This window comes from Furipterus horrens, unplaced genomic scaffold, assembly GCF_987537825.1.
Source record: "Furipterus horrens unplaced genomic scaffold, mFurHor1.1.pri manual_scaffold_4, whole genome shotgun sequence".
Lineage (NCBI taxonomy): Eukaryota > Metazoa > Chordata > Mammalia > Chiroptera > Furipteridae > Furipterus > Furipterus horrens.
The window spans coordinates 48,779,557-48,803,697 of NW_028327174.1; the positions used below are offsets into that span (position 1 = coordinate 48,779,557).

Sequence of the window (24,141 nt, forward strand, 5' to 3'; positions counted from 1 at the left end):
CACTAAGCCTTATATTCTGTCTTTCCAATCTTTTTTTTAAGGTAGTTTTTTTGTTTGTTTGTTTGTTTATATGTCTTTCCGATCTTGAGGGCAGTGTTTTCCCTGTGTCTTCCCTTCTCTTACAGAACCAAGAAAAGTTTTTGGTTTTTCAATCTGTTCAGTGTTTTACTTGTTTTTAGAGTGGAGTATCAACTTCCGAGCTCCTATATGGGGAACCAGAAGCCGTAAATACACTCATTTCATGCTTCACATTACAACTACACTAGGAAGAATTCTTCCCATCGTGGTTAGAGAGAATTGGTGAGTCCTCATGGACTTCACCGAAGTACCACATTCCCCAACCCATCCTGAAGAAACACTAAAACCGGAAGCATCATTCCCAGCCCTCATCACAGGAAAAGGCAGGGAGATGGACACTTGAGGAGGGCCAATTACAAAGAAAACGATAGGGGAACTCAAGAGGTAAAGCTTTTGCTTTAGTTATAGTTGATAGGCTTAAGTGATTAATGCATGTGGAAAGCTGTTGTTTCAGAAACTGGAATATATGACCTTTGTGGCTGCAGGAGGTCAACAAGCAATTCAACCTTTGTGCCCCAGGAGTATCTGAGCCATTGTGTTCCAGTGAAGGAAGTAGATGAAGAATTTTTGATCAGTAGATAAAGAAATAGTAGGAAAATCACCACCAGACTGCAATTCTTATCTGAATAACCTTTTTTCAAACCCTTGACCTAACTTTTTCTTCTCCTTATAAAAAGGTCAGTTTGAGATGAGATATTAAGACAGTTTTTAGGGTACAGAACCCACTGTCTCCTCAGATCACCAGCATCTGAATAAAGTGCCCATAAAGATTCAATCCTTGTCTCTACTTATTGGTTCCAGTAGTGACAGGCAGCATGAACACCAACAAAGAGACACATTTAAAATTTTCTTAAATGACTTTAATTGGAGATTTGAACACTCTAAACAATTTTCAACCTTTTTCATCTCATAACACACATAAACTAATTACTAAAATTCTACAGTACGCCAAACAAATATTTTATTCTTGCCGATCTGACAAAAAATAGGTATAATTTTGATTGACTTTCAAAAAAATAATATTTTTTTTGCTCCAAAATGACTTTTTAAAAAATCAGGTGCCTGTACTTGTATTATATAAGAATTTCTGGTACCAAGATTAACGAATCAGACACAACCTTATTATGTGACATGATCAATAAGATGCGAGTCTGTTATATGACCTAGATATTTATGGTTCAAGACAGGGCTTTACACCAGACAGCTACTGTTATGTTTGTTAGAATGTACTGGGACTTGGAGGACCTAAACCACCACTTGTGCTAAAACAAAGAGGGTATGTGTCACTGGCCACGTACCCAATCATGAGGTTCCCTATTATCAGAGGCAACTGAGGCTTAGATGCCAGCATCCTGCTGAAAATCAGTTACACCCCATTGCCTCTTCCCCTCTCCCTTTAGCATTTCCCAGAAACAAGGACCATAAATCTCCTGGCAGCCATCCTTAATCAGAGGACATTGTTGTTTCACAAATACCTACACCCTGGATGTCTGTAACCAACCAGCAGGGTGACTCATGCCCCCTGGGGGTCTACTCCACACTTAAAAATCCCTCTACCCTTTCCCTTGGCGCTGCAGTCTGTTCAGACTCAGCCTGCCTGATCACAGTGTCTCTCTTCTAATTAAAGCCCTTAATTGGACTCTCCTGGTTCCCAGTCCCTTCTTAGCCACCACAGCTACCTAACAATGTTGGCTGTTGTCACTTTTTTATTTGACAATCTAAGGGAAAAGAGGTCCGTGCTCCTGACTAAAGAGGTCAGTCATGTTTTAAAAATTCTGTGGCACACCAGTGTGCAGTAGCAAGCACACTGGTTGAAAATCACTGGTCTTAACTATGGTTTAAGTCTGGCTTTGTGGAACAGTGTTTGGTTCACAGTGGGGTTAAGAGAGAAATGTGTAATTGAGGTTGAAACATGATCTCCCTGGTCTTCCCTTCTAGAGTTTATGCAAATTATGGCTGCTGGTTAAGCCTTAAAATAATTGTTAATGACACCAAGCTATGGACTCCTTTTTCCTGATGCAAAACCATCCTATGAGGGAACTCTTTTACAAATTATTCAGGATAAAAATACAGCTTTTTAATTGCACTAAATATCAACAAATCTTCAGGCGTGGAGAGGTCCACTTCCCCACCCAATCCCACTCACTGTGTCAACCATTACCCTATCTGTCCACTGTTTGAGTTCTCCCAAACCCTCCCCTGAGAGGATGTAACCTTAGAAAAGACCAAATACCCTTGCTTGATTTCCATGGCCTGATTTCTTTGAGGCTACAACATAGCGCTGAATTGCAGTTTGCAGAGATGTGTACAATAGCAGCCATTAGAGTAATCTTGAATTTCTGTCAGCTGTTCTTACTAAGAACAATTGCTAACACTTTCACAGTAATAATTCATCTGGTTTGCCCTCTCAGCAACCTCAAAAAGAGGAAAGGGGGCAAACCCTTCCCTTTACATTAAAAGGAAACATGAGGCTTAGAGAGTTCAAGAATTTGTTCACAGTTCCAGCTCCCAACAGGGCAAAGAACTATGGAGGGCCCTGCCTTCCATGTCTGGATGATGCTTCCAAAAGGCTGGAGGACAAAGATGGGATTGTTTCCCTTCAGTTTTCTAATTTTTGTCTTTTTTTTTCCTTTCCCACATGGACATTTCTGGATTTAAGAATCGCTCCCATTCTCCTCCATCTCCTCTCCAGCCCAGAGGAGACAGCATCTCAGTCTTGCAAGAGCGCTCACTGACCCTCGTGCCCCTTCTGACTCCAAGCTCTATTGAGTAGAAGACACCACGTAGGCTGTGGCGATGTACTTCTTGCCATTTCCGTAGGTGGACTTGTCCCAAGAATAGGTCTGGATGGCCAAGGGATGTCCACCCAGGCTTAAATGGCACCTGTGGAAAAAATCGTCAAATCATGAGGCCCTGTTTCACTTCACTTTTGTTTCAACTCATGCAGAAGGACCCTACTCTGTCTGAAAAGGCCTGTAAGAGCGCTGCCACAGCTTACTTCAGCCGCTGCCTCCAGCTCCTCACATGCATGGAGCCCTTTAAAAGTCCTCAGATGTTAGAGCATGTGAGGCCTAGTGGTTTCAACTGAACTCTGGGGCTCTAGGAATCCCCCATGCAACCTCAGGTGGGGTAGGGGCAAGGGCAATTAGGGAGGTTCAGAGCACCAGGGCAACTCCATTTCCCATTGTGTTTGTTTAAAGGTTTTATTTATTTATTTTAGAGAGAGGGGAAGATAGGGAGAAAGAGGGAGAGAAATATCGATGTGTGAGAGGAACATCGATCAGTTGCCTCTCCCACGTGCCCCAACCGGGGACCAGGTCAGCAACCCAGGCATGTGCCCTGATCAGGAATCGAACTGGTGACCTTTCCCTTTACAGGATGACACCCAACCAACCGAGCCACGTCAGCCAGGGCCGTTTCTCACTGTGTGATGCATTAAGGTCCTGCATAAGATTTCACTTGGGGACAAGAGGGGCAGTGGTTTCTGCTGCTAAGATGAAGTTTGGCAGCCACCAATCTAACAGCTTCATTTCCCAAGTGAGAAAACTGGGGCCCAGAACTGCAATTTGTCCATGCCCTCTGAGCCACCAAGTGGTAGAATGCAGGTCTTCTGACAGTCCTGGCTAAGGACAGCCTGCTCCCAGGTCTGACTGGCCCCGTACTTACGTTTTGCCTGGCCTGGCGATGAAGCACAGGGAGTAGAGTGAAAACTCAAACTCAGGGCTGCTGCCGATGAAAGCTGAGCCCACTTCCTTATAGTAGCCATCCCAGCTGAACTGCATGGCTAGCACATCAGGATAAGACTCCCACTGTGGACGGAGAAGGGTATGATGAATGCCACAGAGCAGAGGCTGACTGAAGGGTGGCAAATGGCAACATTCAGCCAGGATTTGTTGAGGGCCCACTAGTTGTCTGTGAAAGCTTTCCAGGAAGGCTGGATTCTTTAAATCAACTGAGTGAACAGTGTCTCCTGCTATGATGCGTAAGCCCCACTCAGACCCTCTGTCTGGAGCTGCCAGTGTGTATCTCCCGGGGAGGCCAGAGTCAGCAACCATATGACCAGTGTCTGGGGAGCAGGGACGTAACTGTTCCCTATGCACTCCCACATGGAGAAAAGGATCGCTTATTGCTCCCAAATTATTTTCTGGCATCAGGCAGCAAAGGTCTCATTTTTATAAAAATATGAGGAGTTTAACTTAGACTAGCCAAACTGAAACTTCCAGTGGACTCCACATACTAAGAATATTTAGGCAGGAAGTAATCGCATGTCTGGTTTTCCCCTCTGAGAATCCTTCCCTGCCCCCACCCCTATCCAGAGATGCTGCCCTCTGCCTCCTGCCCCTGAAGTTGTGGAGCCTTCACTGTTGGAAAGGGAATCCAGTGTTTTGGCTGGTTAAACCTGCTGTTCAACAGATGGGGAAGTCATATTCACAATCCCTATTAGCTGTCAATGGGGTTCAGGATGAGAGACAAGTTCGAGTGTTTGGAATGCAGAATGAGGGCAGGAAGTCTGGGTACCAACAAGGCTTTCCAGCCCAAGGGGTCAGCATTCAGTACTTACAGGCCCATCATAGATGTAACTATAATAGTCAACCAGGCCCTCCTTCTCTTGCAAGTAGAAGCGGATCCAGTTATGGAAGCCAGTGACCTTGCCCTTTTTGATTTCACCTATAATAAAGAGTCCAAGGTGGCTGATCTGGGCCTCCCTCCTAACCCCTTTGCCCCTCCCATGCCAAAGCCATCTCCCTTTTCAGGTCTCTGATTTCTGGATTGTTCATCTGCTCAGCCCCTTGCCCAGACTTCTCAGAGTCCCTTACATCCCTAAATTTCACCTCAGGAGAGCACCCCCCACTTCAGCTCAAGCTCTTGGGAGAATTCCTCCTCCCGACTGACTCTGGTGACCAGACTTGCTGGAAGCTTTATGGGTTAGTGTAGTGGGGAGAAAGACCAAGGCCCCTTGGGAAGCAGCTGCCCAAGACCTGGAAGCAGAAGACCATTCAGAGATAGACAGCCACAGCCCCCAAAATGTCTCCCTTCCTACATGTGCCCCTTGGGAGTCCAAGTATCTTGTCCTTTTTCTCCCTTAGATACTCTGAGAAACTTTTTCTCAACAGTGGCTCCTCAGACCCCGCCCTCTTGGCCTGGGAGCAGACATGTCCCTCCCTGCTAGCTGGCATGGCTGCTGATTCCTTAATGCCCAATGCTGCCCTGCTCCTGAGGGAAACTGTCTCTCCTTCTCTTTCTTTCCAGGAAGAGTGACCCCACCTGAGAAGACGTGTTCAAAGCCACTTGAGTCCCCCTCTTCGTTGCCTCTTGAATAGAGCCCAAACCACATGTTCTTCAAGTCATCAACAAACTCTTGCTCTGAGCTGTAGCGGTCTGTGGAGAGGAACATAGAGGATTTAGGAGAAGGCAAGGCAGGACCAAATCCTGGGAAGGAAGGAAGGGCCACCTGTTCCATCACGTCGAGACACATGGGTTCGACCAACAAATGTATTCAATTGTTTGTTCAACAGTAATCTATGGGGCACCTGTTTCATGCCAGACCCAGGTCTAAAAGTGAAGGATTCAGCAGGGAGTCGCAAGGACTAAATCACTGTCTTTAAGTTTAAATTCCAGTAGAGGAGACAAATAATAAAGAGATAAACCATAAGTAACCAATGTGTTTTCAGGTAAGTGCTATGAGGAAAATTAAGATTATCCCATGGTGACTGAAGGTGAGGATGGAGGTAGAGGCTCTTCTAGAAAGGAAGATCAGAAAGGCTTCTCTGAGAAGGTAGCACTAATCAGAGACCAGGAAGATAAGGAGCCAGCCTTGAGAAGATCTGGAGCAAAGATTCTTTCTTGTAGAGGGAACAGAAAATGTAAAGGCTCCAGGATGATGTGAGCTCAATGCTCAAAGAGTTGAAAGTTAATGTGGCTGCAGCAGCGTGAGCAGGAAGAGAAAGGTAAGCAGTGGCCAAATCACGTAAGCCATGCCCAGAGGGTTGGATCTCAGTCAAATCGTAATTAAAACAAAAAATATTTTCGATTTACTGTGTATGTTCCGTGTGCCTGGCACTGTTTGAAGTGCTTTCAATCCTCACATCAGGTTGTTACTAATTACTCCCAAGTTAGAGATGAGGTAACTGAGGCAAACTAAGGATATATAACTCATGCAAGATTACACAGTGAAGAGGAGATAAGAGATAGCACTTGAGCCCCCACAATGTAGCTCCAGAGACTGATCTCTTAATGACTCCATAGTTTCTTGGTGATGGGAGAGCCACCAAGGAGTTTTAAGCAGGGGAATTTTGTGGTGGGAGCTTTGTCTTTTAAAAATCACTTCAGTCGTGTGTGTAAAAATGTCAACAGGGCTCATGAGCAGCAGAAAGACCTGTTTTGAGGCTGACGCTTTGTCCAGGTTACCAGTGGTGGGGGCTCAGGCTGTGCTGGCAGCCGTGGAGGAGGGGCGAGAAGCAGGCAGGTCAGGGGTGGATTTTGAAGGTGGAAGTGACAGACATTACTGGTGAAGGAAGTGGGAATGGGAAGCAGTGGGGTAAATAGAAGAATCAGATCTAACTCCTGGGCTTCTGACCTGAGCAACTGGATGAATTATGGTGTCATTTACGAGACGAAGAAAACTGAGGAAGAGTCAGGAGCCATGAGTTCTCTTTGTGCTAAGTTCTGAAGAGATGCCATTTGATAGGCAGACAGGGGTGTCAAAGAGGCAGTCAGGACCCAAGGCGAAGGTCAGGGGTGGAGATCTAAGTCAAGGAGCCATTTAATATTTATTTTTCACTGCCCAGAATTGTGTGAAGGATGCAAAAGTGATCCCAGACAGATTCCGTTCTTTCAAGGAGTTAAAACGCCGTTGGAGAACAGGACTAAATATACACAAAATAACGGAATGGCTTCACAATCTGCATGGCTACCACTGACTTGCTACCAGGCCTTCCACTGGGTGCTTTACAAGCCTAAATCCTCCAAGACCCTATTTCAGCAGATAAGGCTCAGGCAGGCAGAGGAATTTGCTTAATGTCGCATCACTAGTAAGTGGCAGAGCTGGAACTCTAATAAAGTCTCTCTGTCCCAAGGCTGTCTGAGGCCACATCCCAAACCCTTGACCCCTGAAGAGATGAGAGCCAGCTGTGCACTGTGGTAAGTGCAGCTTCCTAAATGCAGTGGGAGGTGAGCTAGGACTTTAAGGACACGTGGGATTTGGACAGGGAACTGGGTGAAGACAGGATGAGTAATGGGACAACCTGGCCTCGGTATCAGAACCCTGGGTTTCAGCCTGTCTCTGCTTACAGCTTCCCATGTGGCCTCCTACAAGTCACCTAGCCTGTCTGGGCCTCCATCTCTCTCATTTGAAAAGTTGAATGGCTCAGTGTTGACCTCTTAAGATTTTCTGGCATGTTTACTACAAAGAGAACACCAGGGGGCAGTGAAGGATCGTGTCCTCTTCACAGGGATTGTGTGTCACTGACTTGACGTGAAAACAGAGCATGTTACTAACTCTCAACCGGAGGCCCTTGGATGGAATGCGGTAGCCATGAGCAGAGGCCATCCCACGGCCAGGAAGGGAAGACCTGGACAGAGCTGGCCCGAGGCAAAGCCCAGCTGCCTGGAGTTCAGGGAAGGAATCTAGCGGACACTAACAAACACAGCCCACGCCAAGAAGTGCCGCAGCCCCAACCTTTTTTGGTCTGATTCATATGTCTCTATCTGGAGCCACTCCAAACAGGACTCTTCCCGGTAGAATGTTCCCCTCTGAACCTTTGTTGACCTTCTGTTGCTGTTTCCCCCACAAAAACTTGGAGTGGACCGACCTCCTTCCTGGACTTAGAGCAGGAGGAAGGAGCAGAATCAGGGATTCTCTGAGCCCAGAAAGTGGTGCTGATGCCAGAATCAGTTGAGGCGGCTGACAAGTGCCTGCATGGAGTGGGGTGGCTCGTGGCCTTACAGAGAACCCTGAGGCTGAAGCAGTGAGTGGGGTGTAAACAAGGCAGCTGAGAGTAAATCAGAAGATGGGGTGACTTCTAGGGCAGACAGAGGATTCTTCAGCTCCTGCTTAGGTCCATGATCTCTGTGGGCTCCTCTCTGGCCCTCTCCCTGCCCCCTCCCAAATGTACACAGACCTCCAGGTAGTCCCCACCCATGTTCTTACCCTCCCCACTGTGGAGGCCCCAGGGGTTCCTGGCTCTCCTGCAGACAGACCTGAGTCCTCAGCACTGCTTCGTGGGGCTTGGGGAGGGTCCACTCACTCTGGTGCTGGAGGAAGCTGTAAAGTTCCTTCATGACTGCCGTCTTCATGACCTCTCTGAGGAAGGTGTCCTGCTCAGCCAGCTGCTGGGCACTGAAGTGCTCCCCATGGCCCGTTGCCCGATGGTAGTTGTTGAGGAGGTTGATGAAGGCCGCATAAGTCGGCTTGGAGAATAGCTTTTCGTTAACGTATGTAAAGAGCCTGGAAAGGTAGAGGAAGACACAGTAAGAGGCCTGAGGGTGGAGCAAAAACCCCTCCGGGAACTGCTAGATGGGCCAGGGCAGGCCTGCGGTAATTGGGTTCAGGAGCAGAGCGGGGACTTCAGATACTCCTGAAGGCCATGCATGAGGTCACTCTCAGCCTGGCCAACAGAAATCCTCCCTACTGGATGCCCATGGTCCCTCGAGATGGCTTTCTTTGCCTCTAGAGACCTATTTTTTTCTCTCCCTTTGATCCTGCCTGCTTGGAGGAGAAAAGAGCTGAGGCATCAGAAGAAGGAAACTTGGGGAAAAACTTTGAAGGATAAGAATAAAGGGAACTCACGGCTCTGGGCAGTGGTCCACTCGGTCTCTGGTTTCAGAGGGTGAGACGTAGTTTTGGCTGTTGAGAACAATGTCTTCCTTCTGGGCTTTGTTGGTGTCTGCCCTGTAGATCTTTTCGGAGATGGCCTGCAGCTCCTCCTTGGTTATGGCGTCACTGCTGCGGGAGAAGCCCTCTAGGAGACATTGTAGGGGGGGAGTCTCAGAGCGAGAGTGAGATCAGTAGGAGGCCTCACCTTCTGAGCACCTTCCAGAAGCTGGCAGCAAGGGAGAGGGGCTGCAATCAGGCCCCCTAGTGGCCAGAGGACCAGGGCCTCAGGCCTTAAGGACCCTTAAAATCAGCACACAGCCTTGCCTACAGAATGTCCAGAGAATGTTCACATTGCCCCCCTTCCTCTAAGAGGGTTCTCAAACTTTGACATGCCTTGGACTCACCTGCAGCGTTTGTTAAAACAGGTGGCCCCACCCACCCCCAGAGTTTCTGATTCAGTAGGGCCAGGGTGAAGCATTGCTAATAAATTCCCGATGCTGATGCCGCGGGCCCAAGGACCCCAGCTGGAGAACTATTGCTCTGGAGACTCCCTCTGTCCCTGGGGCTAGGCTAAAGGGAGCAGGAGACTGACCGTGGCCACACTGGCTCTCAAAATCCTCGCAGCAGTTCCCAAACTCTGGGCAGCGGGCATTGCAGTGGCATGGGTGGTGCTTATTGAAGGGTTCGTGGCAGCGGCCATGGCAGGAGTTGGGTGCTGAGTACAGGTCTGAGAAACAGGGAGAGGTGTGTGTTGGGCGGACCTCTAGAGGTCGCTCTGTCACAGCCAGTTCCCCACACTTAGCTTTGCTCTCCTGACTCTTCCATTAAAGATCTCCAGGGATGGAAAATAAACAAGCTTCGTCGGTGCACACCCTTCAGTCAGGAAGTCCTTTCTGATGCCCAGCTCGATGTTCTGGCCTGTTGTTTTTATAATCTTCCCGCTCTAAAAATAAAATCTCTTCCACTTCCCTCTCCGGCCTCTGTGCAGTCTTCAGACTCTCTTTTCTGCTGACCACCCCCACCCCGCAGGCTGCTGAAAGCCTCGGGTTTCTTCCTGCGCAGACCCCAGGAGTCCAGCAACAACCTCCAGGTACTGGATTTGGGGTCTGTCTGGCTTAGGCCTGGGCCTGATGCCGTTGATATGTCTACCCCTCCCCTATTACCCCCTCATGCCCTTTCCCCTTTACCCTGAAGGTCCCCTTTACCCTGAAGGCCCCCTTTGGTGAGGCAGACTCACTGCTAGCTGGGGCCTCTTCCAACTCTTCCTCTGGCTCCAGGAATGGCTCTGGCTCTCTGGGGTCCCTTTTAGCTGAAGGGCAAAGAAATAAAGTTACCAAGGAATCCCTCCCCTTTATCTCTGGTTCCCAGTTTCTCCAGCCTCAGGGACAAGCAAGTGCAGTGGAAGAAAATACACAACAGGAGCTAGGGTACAAAGAGCAAATACCAAGTGAAGGAGAAGGAAAGCTGAAAATGGAAGACAGAAGGGGACCAATTGTTGAAAACTGTTATAAAAAGTGAAAAGAATCTCCCCAGGTGACAACCCTCCTTAGCACTTTACCCTTCTGGTGCTCTGTGTTCCTCTGTATAAAGGGGAGGGTGAGACAGAAGGTGGCCCCTTCCAGACTGAGAACTCTGATTTAGTTACGGCTGTTCTTTAATGAAAGTTGAGAGATGGATAGGTTTGGCATTCTCCAGATGACAAGGCTCTTACTTAGGAACAAGCCATAACTATATTAACATCTCATCAGAGTCAAGGGTGGACTCCTCCCAGGACCTCCAGGAATAAGAACTGTTTCCTGAGATACCAGCTTTCCTTCTTTCTTTGCAACACTTGACAATGGCCACAAAGGCTGTGTTTGGTGGGGGGTTGGGGTGGGGTGTTCAGAAAAGCACATTCCTATTGCTGCTCCATTCCCTCAGCCTGCATGCTGAGTGACTGCAGCCTCTGCTCTGGCCTGAGATGGATGAGGTGGGGGTGGGGAGGGAGAGGAGGAATGTTCCTGGGGACTCTGAGCTCCTTTCTCATCACACGGCAGAATAATTTCCCCCAGAGAAACATTATTATAAAGTGACTCAGAATCTCTTAGTGAGTTCGCTGCATAATACTGTGTTATCACCATTAGAACCATGGGTCAGGTTATTCGTTCAGTCAACAAAAGTCTTCTGACCACTGACCCTGTGCCAGGCTATGCTCTGGGTGCTGACAATTCCCCGGACTCTTAGCTCAGTGACATTCATGCTGATAGACTTTCGTGAGCTGACCTAGAGTCTCAAACCTCAGAGGGTTGGAGAGTCAATGGCTCCTAAACTGAGTATTCCTTCTTCCTAGAAATGCCAGCCTGAAGGTCTACGGTGAATAGGCCTTCCTGTGTCTGCTGAGCAGTGAGAAAGGCAGAAGAAACGGGGTGGGCTCTGATTCTGACAGTGAGCTCTGGGCCTGCTTCTTCCTACCTGAGCCTGATCAGCAGAACCTCTGCTGGTGTATATAAAGAATTGTGTACTTGAATAAAGTTCCCTTCTGGGTGAAAGCAGCTGTGTGGGCACAGGGCTGAGTCAGCAGATACCACCTCTGGGCAAATTAGGAGAAGGCACTCCTTCCTTTCAGCAGGCACAGGTGTGCCCCTTGGCACATGGCTCGGCAAGAAGGATACAGATCCCATTTTGGTCCATTTTGAATTCTTACCAGGTGCCCTCATACATATGGTGCGCACTGCACAAGCACACGCAGTGGTCTTGCTGGCCAAGATCTGCCACGGTTTCAGAGAGCACACTTTCCAAACTGGGAGTAGGGACACATGGTCTGACAGCGAACTTAGCAAGGCTTTCTGTCATCAAGCCGAAGATCATTTACCTGGGGGTCTGCAACGTTGGCAGCATACAAACAAGGTGATTATTCAAAGTGATTTTTTTTCAACGATTCATTTAAAACTGTGCCATTGAAGCAGCAGAAGAACGACTGACTTTTGAGGGCACTGCATGTCCCACTGAATCGCTGGACTGGGAACGACAGTTTGGAGATGGTGCGTCCACTCAGTCTACTCACTAGAGGAAGAGTGGTGTGAATTGTGACTGTCGTCGTGACACTGTGCAGTCTTCCGGTGACATGCAAGTTGGAAAGGTTTGCTGCCATGTTTTATACTTTTGTCATTTTAAAGTGTTAAGTAGCAGTTGGTATGGAATACGTAATAAAATAACATTTTTTATTATTTTGCTTTTTGGGGGGTGAATTATTTAAATGTTTAAGATATTATTAATCTTGATAGTTCAGACAGATATTCCAGGCATCTATTTGATTTTAACTTGGGGTTTCACACTGGGGTTATCTTACAACACTTGGGACAAATGGTGGACAAATCCCTGCTGTGTCCCTAAGTACCCTCATCCCAGGCCCCCTGAACCCTGTCATCAGTCCTGAGCCCTGCTCTAGGCTGCTGGCCATCCAGGCCAGCGGCCACTCAGGTGGGCCTGGCGTGGGCACAGCTCAGCCTGCTGTGCTTTCCAGACGCTTCACCCCACAAGGAGCCTCACCAGTACACAGGTGCTTGTAGCCTTCACAGCAGTCCCAGTACCAGCGACACTAGCGGTCACCCTGGCAGGCAGCATCATGGTTAAATTTCTCATACAGTGTGATGCACGTGAGTTCGTCTTTTCTATGGGCAGTTTAAAGGTCACAAACTCAGCTCAGTGAGGATCCTATTCTCCTAATCAAGGTAACCCACGCAGGAGGGTTCACAATAAGGGCAGGGGCCCTGCCTGGCAGGGAAGGCCATCGCTGTCTGCAAGGGAGAGACACAGCCCTCATGCACAACACACACACCCTCCCGCCGCCCGCGGCCCACTGTAGAATACTGCAGGGTTCACCATACAGACCAGGATCACAAACCCAAATGCCTACAGGGCTGGACCTGTCACATAACTGGGTGAAGAAGCAGGAAGGCAGTAGGAAGAGGTGGGGAGACCGTGACAAACCAGAGCAACGCCCTGCCTGAAAGTGACAGCCACTATCAGCTCTAGCCATTTGCTGCCACGCTGGGATACAGGCTCAGTGTTGCCACAACCTCTAGGTCTTCCAAGAGAAGCCTTAATTTTTCTGCAAAATTTTCCAACTTCTAAAAAATTCAGGCAAACCAAAAAAAGAGGTCTGTGAGCTGGGTGTGGCCTGGATGCCACTATTCCCCTGTCCTGCAGAGAAGGCAGGTGGGTCATTGCTGCTCAGGTGATCCCACCTGCCCGCTCCCCTCTGACCCATCCCCTTCCTCTTGTACTCTGATCCTGTGCCTTTTATGTTTCCTGCTTCTTTGTTCGTTCCTTTTCTTCATCTGGTCTTCTCTGCATCCTGTCTTTCCCCCCACCCACCTGTGTCCTCTCTTTCTGTTCCTTGAATCTTTGGAATGCATTCAGAGTAGTTTACCTCAGGGTGGGGAATGAGGCGGGTGTGGGTGAGACTTGGCCTCTGGAATAAGATCTGTTATATAACCACAGACCACATCCCTTACTCCAGCCAAGCGGCTGCAGAAACAAGCTTTTGGTCACAGGGGCGTAAGACAAGAAATTTTAAAAGAAATGGTACAAATCCACTACCACTCCTAAAAAAACAAGCCCCACCATGCCCACCACAGAAGAGACAATGGAGGATGCAAGCCGGGGTGACAGCTGGCTGTGGGGGCCCTTCCTTCCACTCTGGGCTTTTGAGGGTGATAACGGAGCCTTTCTTTCCATTTGAGGTTCCTGAGGTTTGGATTTAGCGAGTGCTGGGGTTAATTAGGGTCAGGCTGTGGGTTACTAAGAATGTCAAGATCTGAGTTGGAATTATTGTCAGCATCGGAATTTGTGTAAATGAGGAAACTGAAACCTAATTTGGGGCAGGATTGGGGTTAGTTAGGTTTAGATTAAGAGCTATGGTTCTAATTCGGATTTGAGTTAAATGTATTGATAAAATAACAATTTTGTATTTATGTTTCGGTAAAGAATGGTGGTAGGTTTGAGATCACGTTCAGGATTGTGGAATGTGTCAGGATTAGGAGAGGGGAAATTAACCCAGTTTGCCTTAGATTATATTTGGGATTTGGTTCTAATTGTGATTCCATGCAGGTATGGTATCTCAGTTTAGCCTGGGTTTGGGGCAGAGGTGAGTATTAGGAATATGGATGGGTTTAGTTACTGCTTTGGATTCTGGGATTAGGGTTTATACTGTGCTAAGGAGGATGACAGCAGAGAGGTCACGAACCTCTGGCACCAACCTACTTGGGGCTGGAATTCTGGTTCTGCTGCTTTCTATCTATGTGATCGTTACAGAATGGGGTCCCCAAAATTCCCCAGGGCCTGTGGTTCGAGGATGAGGGAAAGGGACAGCTTCAAGATGCCTTTGCATATCTATGGCTGGTAGCTACTGTCCTAGTTATGCAAATGGCTTTGGTTCTTCCAAGGCCCCAAGGAGATGGGAGGGGTTTTGACCATAGAATAGTGAGGAAAGAGCATAGAGGGCCTGCGCAAGGTTCTGTGAATGGTCAGAACCCGTTACCCTGCCCACTGCGTCACAGGCCACTGTCAGAGATTTAAAAATAAGGCGCCAACCATTTTGGAGAGGAGAGAGAACCATGAGGTTTGCAAGGAGGTAGAAGAGGAAATCCACGTGGCTTTGAAAGGGAAAGGAGAACTCCATGCAGTTTACAAGGAGGTAGAAAAAGAGGATCATGCAGCTTTGAAAGGGCAGAGAGAGAACCATGCATGACCAGTGCAACACAGCACATGTTTTCCTGGACTGTTATACGGAGGTTGAGGACATCGAACCCCAGATCCTGAAGGAGACAGCTGACAGATAAGGGATGGGGGACTTCTGGGCATGTTTTTGGCTTATAGTCTTTTGGGGAGCAAGGGAAGTGCTGAGTTCCATGGGGGGACAGGGCTCTGAGCTGAAGTGCTCACTGCCCTCCCCAGGTTGAAATATTGTAAATAAAGACCTGTTTTCCTCAACACTAGCTGTTGGGTTTTACACCAAGGCGCCACGTGAAAGAACCTGCTTTCACTCGGTAACAATCTTGGGCAAGCTATTTGATCTTCTGTGCCTCAGCTTCCTTATCTGTAAAAGTGTGATAATAATGGAGCCCATTTCATAGAATATTTATAAGAATTAAATGAGTTAATATTTGTAAAGCACTTAGTACAGTGCATGACACAGAATAGCACCATATAAGTGCTTGTTAGATAAATAAGCAGTGGCAATATTTTATGCCCATCTTCAAGGAGATGAGAATTCAGACTGGCTGGAGCAGTCTTCCCTCCCTGCTGACATGTTTGTCTAGCTGACTCCTTTCCTGGGTTTCAGGTAGGCCATTCCTCAGGCTTGGGTTCCAACGCATTTATGTTGTTGACAGTCTCCTAGCTGACATCATCATTATAGGTCTGTTTTCTTTACATCAAAGAGGTGTCAGGGCAAGTTTATCCCAGGCCCTGAGGCAACTTCACACTGTGTACAGGGCCTCCAGTGTGGCAGGCCTCCCATACCGTGAATTGTCCCTAAGAAACACCAGGCCCAATGCCCCTCATCCCTTCAGGCCCAGGGGAACTCCTCTTGAATCTTAAACCATGCCCCCTTAGAACCTGAATGCAATGACCTTAAGGAAAAATTTTCAGCCCAGGAGGAAGGCTCTGTCAGCTGCCTGCCCAGCCAGCCTGGCAGTACACCCAGAATCCAAAGGGAGAGAATTCAGACAAAACAGGACAATGTTTTTAATGGGCCAGATCAGCAGAGTCCAAGGAAAGAATTCATTTCATTCCAACAGCTGGCACCAGTTGAGACGGGCTACAAGTGAATAGTCAGCTCTTTAGAGCTCAGGAGAACACCCCCACTGGCTCGATGGGAGTGGGCTTTTTCATCTCTGTTCAAGGACTTTGTCCCCAGTGAGAAGCCTGGGCCAGGGATCCTTCATACTTCCCTGTAGGCTTGGTGGTCTACAAGATGACCTTGGGATTTGAGGTTGGAGAGGCACCTCACTGTGCCGTTCTAGGGACACTCAGATGACTAGTCATCCTGAGTACTCACACCAGTGTACCACCTCATGCCTACTGTTTACACAAATGCTGTGTGTGTGCCTTGCTCACCAGCCAGGAAGCTGAATCACTGCTCCACACACTATCCGTCCCCTCCCCGTCCCTCTGCCCCATCTCTGATCCTGCCTCAGATTGTTCCTCCATTCCCCATGAAGAGCTTAGCCATGAACTGCATCCCCCCACCATGAAACCCTGAATTTTTCTGCACCCTCCAAGACATCAGTACGCTAGAATGCTCACTCCTGTCCATGCTGCCCACCAAAAGAGCCTGGGTGTTTCTATATACCTGGGCTGAGCCTCTCCCAGGGCCCAGATGCTGTTTCCAAGGAGACCTCGTCAGCCAAGAAAATTCATTTTCAGTACCAACTTTCTGCCTCAGCCAATGACTCCCCCATATGATTCATATTCTTGCATCAAAGTTCTGAGGTGTTGTAATAGGACAGACAAGAGCACAGCCTCTTCCCTCCCACCTTGGGAAAGGAGGAGGCATCGCCCACTCGACCCGACCCTCCCCATCAGCCCCACGGCTCAATGATCAGCTCACCACCCCAGCAGTCAGGGCTCCACGGGCTCCTCTGAAAACACTGTTGCCTCTGCCCTCAGGTCTGCCTGCCTCCCCCCACCCCCCCACCCAGGGACCAAAAGTCTTCAGTTGCTGTCCTCTTCTGAAACTGGGCAGTACCAGCCCAGTGGCCACTCCTCCCCACTAAGCTAGACTTCGTCATGTCCTCCCTCACTCTCTACCACTGGCCCTCTGCCACGTAGGGCCCAGTCAGAGCTGACTCCCGACTGCTCTGCAGTATCGCCGTGTGAGCATGCGATCCCATCCAGGGTTGGGAGGCCTGGGAACAGCTGCCTTTCTAAACACCTTTCACTTAGGAATCCCATTAGGGGTCTCCTTATCCACAACCTACTTGGAAATGACTCCAAGAGTAAGTTCCTCCTGGAATATTTATAATCATAAAGCCCCATTCACTGAGATCTCCTCCCATGTAGAGTGTTTTTTATACATTATCTTATTTAGTCCCTACAACAGTTCTTCCTATACAGCAGCGGTTCTCGACCTGTGGGTTGCAACCCCTTTGGGGGTCGAACGATCCTTTCACAGGGGTCACCTAAGACCATCGGAAAACACATATATAATTACATATTGTTTTTGTGATCAATCACTATGCTTTAGTTATGGTTGGGGGTCACCACAACATGAGGAACTGTATTAAAGGGTCCCGGCACTACAAAGGTTGAGTTCCACTGCTATACAGGGACCATCTAGTTTGGGTGGGATGGGTATCAAGCTCTGCTTCTTTCTCCTCCAGGCAGACAAGAATTCTCCCCACACGTCAGCTCAGCTCCCTCCCTTCACACTCGTTTTTACTCACTCATTAACCACAACTAACATACCAGCATCAGCGTTTTGCATGGCTAAGTGTTCCATCCCATCCCTGCACCGCTAGTAGCTGTGGGCCAAGACCCTTCTCTGGGTGTTAGTTCCTCTAACACTAGGACAAGACTGATTCTTCTGGCCACTTGTACAGCCCCAGTAGCACATGGCCTACCTCCTGGTCCAGGGCCCTTCCTTCTAGTTTCCCCCTGAGCCTGCCCATCTCTTAAGGCTTAACCCAGAGAAAGGTCCCAACCCTGACAGCCTCACCCATCCCCAGGCAGTGGAGGGGTTCCAAGGGCAGTCAGGCCATTCCAACCCAGCAGGCCACTGCCCCAGCTTTGTATCATACAAGGACTCCAAAATCTGACACCTTGGGGAGATCAAGTCAGGTTGGACTAAAGGATGTTTGGGGCTGGCATTCCAAGCTGTCAAGAAGTAGCTTCCATGATATTAGTTCATGGGCCCCTACAACTCTCTTCACAGTCCAGTCTGCTCTAGAGGCCACTCCTGCACCTCAGAGAAGGACCAGTCTAGGGTGCTTTATGAATTTGGGCCAGAGCTGACCCTTCCTTGTCCCACTTATTTCACCCCCTACCAAGTTCCCCAAATCTCTGCTTCTTTCTGCAGGACCCCATTTACCTCCACCAGATAGCGACTTACCGGTCCATGCCAGGCCACAGAGCATGGCCAGTATCAGGGGGACACAGGCCTTCATGGTGCCCCGTTGGAGGCCAAAATGAGATTGGCTGTTGGACTTCCCTTAGAGTCCAGATGAATGTCGCAGCTCTCAAATGAGCCTCATTTCTCAGGCTGGTCCTTTTAAAGACATCAGAACTTGTGGATCTGGTACCTCCAGATCTTTCAAAGAAGAAAAAAAGAGGGAGGGATCCCAGAAGGATCAGAGGTGAAGAGGGGGTGGGGCGCTCCAGCTGTGTGCAGCCAGAGGGAAGGTGACTGAGCAGCAGGTAATGCCAGATGTTTAGAACAGGTAATGCCAGCCACGTGTAGCTAGAAAATAGGTCATACAAGCTGGCCCAGCAAGATGGGCCTCGGTTAGGGGTTCTCTGTCCCCATCAGGGGCACCCATGGGCTTATCTTTGGGTGGTGTCTTCCAAACATCTGCTACCTGCCAGCCTCCAGCCTCCAGCCTCCCTTTTCCACAGGGAAGGAACTACAGGCTGGCTCCCTCTGAGCGGCTGGTACTGAGCGTGAGAAACAGTAAGATGATCGTCACAAGTCTGACTAACCGTAAGTGCTCAAGCAAGCATCGGGGTTAATGGGTTGAAAACAAAGGTTGTTCTTACTACCATCAAGCCGCATACAGCTCAGTCACCTTGGAAATATTACGCAAATGGGCCTCTAACTCTTACTGAGTCAGCAGCTCAGCGCTTACATGTTTCAGGTTCTCATGGGTTCCAGGTTTATGAGGCTGGGGAAGGGCAAGAGGCCTCTTACAGGCAGCCAGAGGAGACACCCCCCTCTTCCAGGAGCCCAGGGCTTCCCTCCCTGTACCCCTGCTCACACTCCTCTTCCCCAGAAACCCTCCCAGAGAGAGCTGAGGCCTCTCAGGGCTCCTTCCTTCCCAAGTCTAAGAACAGGACATAGCAACGTGGGGCCACCAAGTTCTCCCCTCCTATTAAGATTAAATCGGCTAAGTAAAATGCCCTTCCCAGAAAGAGCACTGCATGGGGATTCCCAGCCCTTTCAAAAAACACTCATATGAAAAGGCAAAACTTAGGAGCAAGTGAGACTACTCTGCAGTGACTCCCCCCACCCCCGCCCCAGTGGGGGTTGCATGTCTTCCTCAGCCATTTAACAGTGGACATTTTCCCTCTCATTTTCTATCTTCTCTCCTTTGAAAAGATGGCGTTGGATCTGACAATCGCTTCCAGGTACTCAGACTTTATTTTGGGGCTCCCTGCCCATGCTCCAGGTCAAGCAGCTGTCAGTGGGTTAAGGAGAACCTCCTAACCCCTGGCTGTGTGGAGATGAGGTCAAAGGTGTCACAGTCTCAGGAGTGGAGAGGACAGCTGGGCAAGCCGCCCTGTCAGGGCCTCACCCCAGCAGCACAACTGAGCCTGGCCCTGCTCTTAGGAAAGAAGCCCAGGTAAAGGGAGGAGCAGAAATGGCTGCTTGGTTTGCCTCAGTTTCATTTGCACAACACAAAAGCGGGCCGCTTTCTCATCCTCCCTCAATGACAGCGCGTGAACGGGGCTCAGATGCCGGTTAGCTTAGGAAATCAAGGAGCATGTCACTGGCTGGACCAGGAAGCAATGACGCTGCAGAACCTGGGACTGGATGATCTGTCCCTTCCGAGGGCCCAGCTGGGTGGACACTGGCTGAAGCCAAAGCTATCGGAGTGGGAGTGGGTTCTGGCCAGCATCATCCTGTTGTCCAACTGACCTGACTGTAGGATGGAGCTTCCAGGGTGTGTGCATGGCCCCCATCAGGGGAATTTTAGATCAGGAGCAGGCTAGAAGCTGGGCGGACAGACTGGCCCCAGAGAGGTCATCTGAGGACCTGTGTGTCTCAGACTGGGTCCTCCAACAAAAACCACAGTCTCGACTTACCACCCACCACCAGCCCTGATGGAGCACTTACCATGTGTCACACACGAAGAGCTTCCTGTGTGCTCTCTCTTTCACTCGTACCACAACCCTTAACAGGTACTTTTGCTGTCCTCTTGCTACAGATGAGGAAACTGAGGCACAGAAAGGTTGGGAGATGTGCCCAGGAGCACACAATTATTAAGTTTTGCAGCCAAGTCTCTGACCAGAGTCCACCCAGTGAGCACCGATGCCACATCACTCCAAACGTCGCGCCTTTACAGGGCCGTGGCCACCATGTCATTATGTCTGCATTCCTATGCAGAGAGGTCTGGAGTCAGATTCACTGGAACTACAGGGACCTCCGAAGTCATCTAGTTTCACTTCTTATATGATGGTGCAACGCCCTAAACAATCCTAAGTGGTTGTCCTGCCTCCACTTGAATATTTGTGGTGTTAAGGGATCCTACCTCCTCAGGGCTGCTGGCTGCTTATTCCCCTTTCCCAGGTCCTAGTCCCAAACCCCAGGACACTGCAACCCAAGACAGGCTGACATGGACAAAAGTAGATAGAAAACAATCCATTCAGCCAATATATGAGCATATATCCATCTATTCATGCAAAGATGCTTCATAGATGAACTTAGATGCACATATATGTGTCCACAGGGGTGGGCAAAACTAGGCTTACAGTTGTGAGTACACAAAACACAAAGTTTATTCTTGGGTTATTATTGTATTGCAGACAGTTTCTCTTCTTGGCTGGCCTGCTCTGGATGGAAAGCTCTGCTGCTCAGCCTTCTCCTCCCAGTTAGGTCCTCACGTCTGCTTTCCATTGGATTGAAAGCTCTTCCCAAGAAGCCACCATGGGAGGCAGCCGGCAAGGTGAGAGTTCCAGCAGGCTGGGTCCCAGACACCTGGGGTAGGGGGAGAGCGGTGAGAAATGCATGGAGGTGGCATACCCCCGATGAGGATGATGACAGAGACGTCAGAAAATGAGGAGAGGGTGCAGTTGTGGCCTCTGAGGAGGATTGGAGGCTGGGGAAGACGGTGAAGCTGCCTGGGCAAAGCTCTTGGAGGCAGTCAGCTGTCACGGATGTGGGGACCAAAAATGCCACCAGTAAGTGTTTACTGGGTGCTCACTATGGCCCTGGTCTATGTAGTTACTGGATTGGCAGGGTTCAGGCTGGGCTGGAATATTATTCTTGGAGTTGATTGGTTTCTGGTGGGATGGAGGACAGACCCCGCATGTGGCCACTGTGAAGTAGGCCCCACTCATCTCTGGGCTACCAATGTGGTCAGAGATCCATCGGACCAACAGGCTATGGGAGAGACCGACACAGGGGACATATGCCCAGGTCAGCCTTTTCACCACCCTTTTCACCACCCTTGTCCTCTTTGAAACCAAGACCGAGTCACTTCAGCACAGGACCAGAGACTGCAAGGATCCTGCAGCTGTGCAGCTCAGGTGAGGCCTGGAGCCACCGCCCAAGGAGATCCTGGCACTTGAAGACGCTGGGTCTCCAGCCTCCATCCCACTGTGTCAGCCGAGTGCCCCAAGACAGACGCCCAGGAGGGTCACCCATGTCTGATCACTCGTGAACCACATCAGTCTGTCATGTACTCTTCCTGAATGAGTCTTAGAAAGGTTCCCTAAGAGATTTTTCTCCCACGCTGGTTTGTGTACTGTGTGCCACATGTGGGCACGCTGACATTCAGCATCACACTTGTGGCCTGACCTGGGCACGTTAGTCAGACATGCTGCCTGAGCCGTTCATCACAGAGTCCCAGGCTGTGGTTCCGGTTCTGCCGGCCAAGCCCCATGCCAGTCCTCTGCCTGGAATCCCTGCCTATCCCCACACTGGCCTGTCTGCTACTCATCCCCCCGCCTCGGTGCAGATCCACCCTTCCACAAAGCCAGACTTCCCCCCTCCAGCCCACAGGACCCCTCCTGCCTATGGACTCAGTTCTTGCTATATGTCCTGTGTTTGTCTTTGACACATCAGAGCCACCTCTGATAGATGTTGCTGCCAGTGTGCTGTTGGTTAACCCACACACTGTTGTCTAACTTTTCACCCATGCAGGTGTTTCTTCAGCTCACCTCTGAAATTCCTTGAGACTGATACCCTGTCTCATGGGTCCCTCTACTGCTTTGCACTGTCATCCAACATGTGATAGATAACTAACTGTCCCTATGTGCCTGAGACCAGGAATGAATGAATAAATGAATGAATGAGCTTTCCAGCCCCACTCGTTATAAAGGGAAGATGATGAGCAAAGCGGAGAGAACAGGTAGATCCCTTTATGAGATCTGGATGCTCCAAAATTTGTTCATGGGGGGAGGGGAGGCTCAAGGGCAGTGAGTGTAACAGGGTCTAGGGATCTATGTATAGTTGTGTTTCCATAGCAAACACATCATTTTTAGCTGCATTTTATATTCATTTGGGACTAATGGAAACTTTGGGGGCCCTAACTCCCATGCCACCCCTTGGGACCACCACTGCAAAGGGCAGCCACTACAGGGATCAGAGAGAACCCTGGATTTCAGCTTTGTAGGATCCCAAGGTAACCACCTACCACTACGTTTTGCCAGCTATGCTGAGTTTGTTTCACACTGTCTGACAGTGATTAGAAACTAAAATTTCTCTCACACCCTCAAACGCCAGTGGTTTGGGGGAGAGTCTGGAGGCACAGGTGAGAACAAAGAAGAGCATGAAACAGGCAGAGAGTGACAAGGAGGCTCAGAGAGACAGAAAGGGTCCGAGCAAGGGCAAGATCAAGACAGAGCCTGGCAGAGGCCAACCAAGAGCCGGGCACTGGCATGAGGCACCGCCCTGGTCTCTCGCCCCAGGTGTGTTGGCACAGCCAGCTGCTCTGTCCTCACAACGATGACGACAGCATCAGCAGGAGCCACTCCTAGCCCATGGTCTGAAGATCTACAATTTGTCAAATTATCATAATTATTGTGCTAAGGTAGTTGGATTATGGGCAATTTCCCCCTTTCTCATTCACTCATTCATTCACTGGATTGTGCTAAGCCAAGTAGATGCAAAGGCCAGGATCTCAGCATCTGAAGGGGGAGGGAAAGGGTGGACAAAGTACACTGAAACCTACGACTGAGACAGTAGAACACAGTGCTGAGACTACCAGTTCTAAAGCCAGGCTGCCTGGGTTCGAATCCTAGCTCTTCCACTCACCAGCTGTTCATCTCAACCCTAGGCAATCTTCCTGACCTCTGCCTCAGTTTCCCTTGTAACTTAAAATAGAGCAAGTAAGACTACTTTACAGGGCCCTTGTGAGGACTGAATGAGTTAATACTTACAAAGCTCTTAACACAGTGCGTGGCACATAAAAAGACCAGATAAGCCTATATTAAACAACAAAAAAGTGAGGCTACAGAAAACCTAATTTAGATAGGATGATTAGGGAAGTACTCCCTGGAAAAATGACATTTAAAACAGAGACACAAAGTGGCAACCTCTTGAACCTCTCCATAATTTGATTTTTTTAATTCCAAAAATAAATATACATTTAAAAAGTTATTTTGAGTCCTAGGGAGGAGTCATTAATGATTTATACTGTCTAGCTTACCTGGTTTGATTGCCAAAGGTAACCACCTATTTCCTGGGGTGCAGCTGCAGCCTGGGGAATTGAACCTTGCTCTGCAGGAAGCCAAGAGCATCAGTGGGGAACAAATACACAGCTCCAGCCTCCTGTGCCATTTGCTTTATTTGATGAGATTAGCAACAGCCAAAAACCACGAGGAAAGAGAAACGGAGAAGGCTGTGGACCACCAGAGTCCAGTCTCCCTCCAGCACACAGTCTGTTGCCCCCGCAGGGCCCAGGTATAGCTGGCCACCTACCTCTCCCTCTAATTCTCTCCCCTAGTGGTGGAAGAGGTTGGGGGGGGATGCTCTGTCTTCCCAGGGCCACTGCAATATACTCTAAGGAATACTCTGGACCTTGCCCCTTGTCCCATGTCATGACAACTCCCCTAATGCCATTGCTTCAAGGCTCTTTCTTTCCTTTTTGCCCCTTTAGAATCCTCCCAAGTTATGTATTTATATAATGGGGGCCTTCTACAGACAGGCAGGACTTTGGGGAGCTGCAGGGGGCAACATTCAAAGACAGGAAACTCTGAGAACCTTTCTAATAAAACGGTGCTTGCTGCTGGCTCTCCTCCCAATGCCTTCTGGCTGGAGGCCGCTGCTGGGAAGATGCTTGGAGGGTTTGCCAGCCTCATGACCAAGAATGGTCTGTGCCGCCTCT

The 24,141-nt window shown here is 49.2% G+C and overlaps 1 protein-coding gene across 2 annotated transcripts in view; it reads right to left on the reverse strand.

Moving 5' to 3' along the window:
* Positions 1–1,885: 1,885 nt before the first annotated feature.
* The window catches only part of LOC150011653 (rap guanine nucleotide exchange factor 3), a 48,928-nt gene continuing 26,672 nt past the window's right edge, over positions 1,886–24,141 (reverse strand). The window contains exons 1-9 of one of the 2 annotated variants that reach the window (XM_090273059.1): positions 17,988–18,103; positions 10,131–10,202; positions 9,486–9,620; positions 8,867–9,038; positions 8,325–8,524; positions 5,344–5,457; positions 4,640–4,746; positions 3,745–3,887; positions 1,886–2,961 (exon numbers count right to left, since the gene is read on the reverse strand). In XM_090273059.1, the coding sequence (XP_090129185.1) occupies positions 2,841–2,961; positions 3,745–3,887; positions 4,640–4,746; positions 5,344–5,457; positions 8,325–8,524; positions 8,867–9,038; positions 9,486–9,620; positions 10,131–10,202; positions 17,988–18,042 (1,119 nt within the window). In that variant the 5' untranslated portion in view covers positions 18,043–18,103 and the 3' untranslated portion in view covers positions 1,886–2,840. Of the gene's footprint in view, positions 2,962–3,744; positions 3,888–4,639; positions 4,747–5,343; positions 5,458–8,324; positions 8,525–8,866; positions 9,039–9,485; positions 9,621–10,130; positions 10,203–17,987; positions 18,104–24,141 lie in introns of those variants that run through there. The other variant, XM_090273057.1, reaches the window with a different exon arrangement.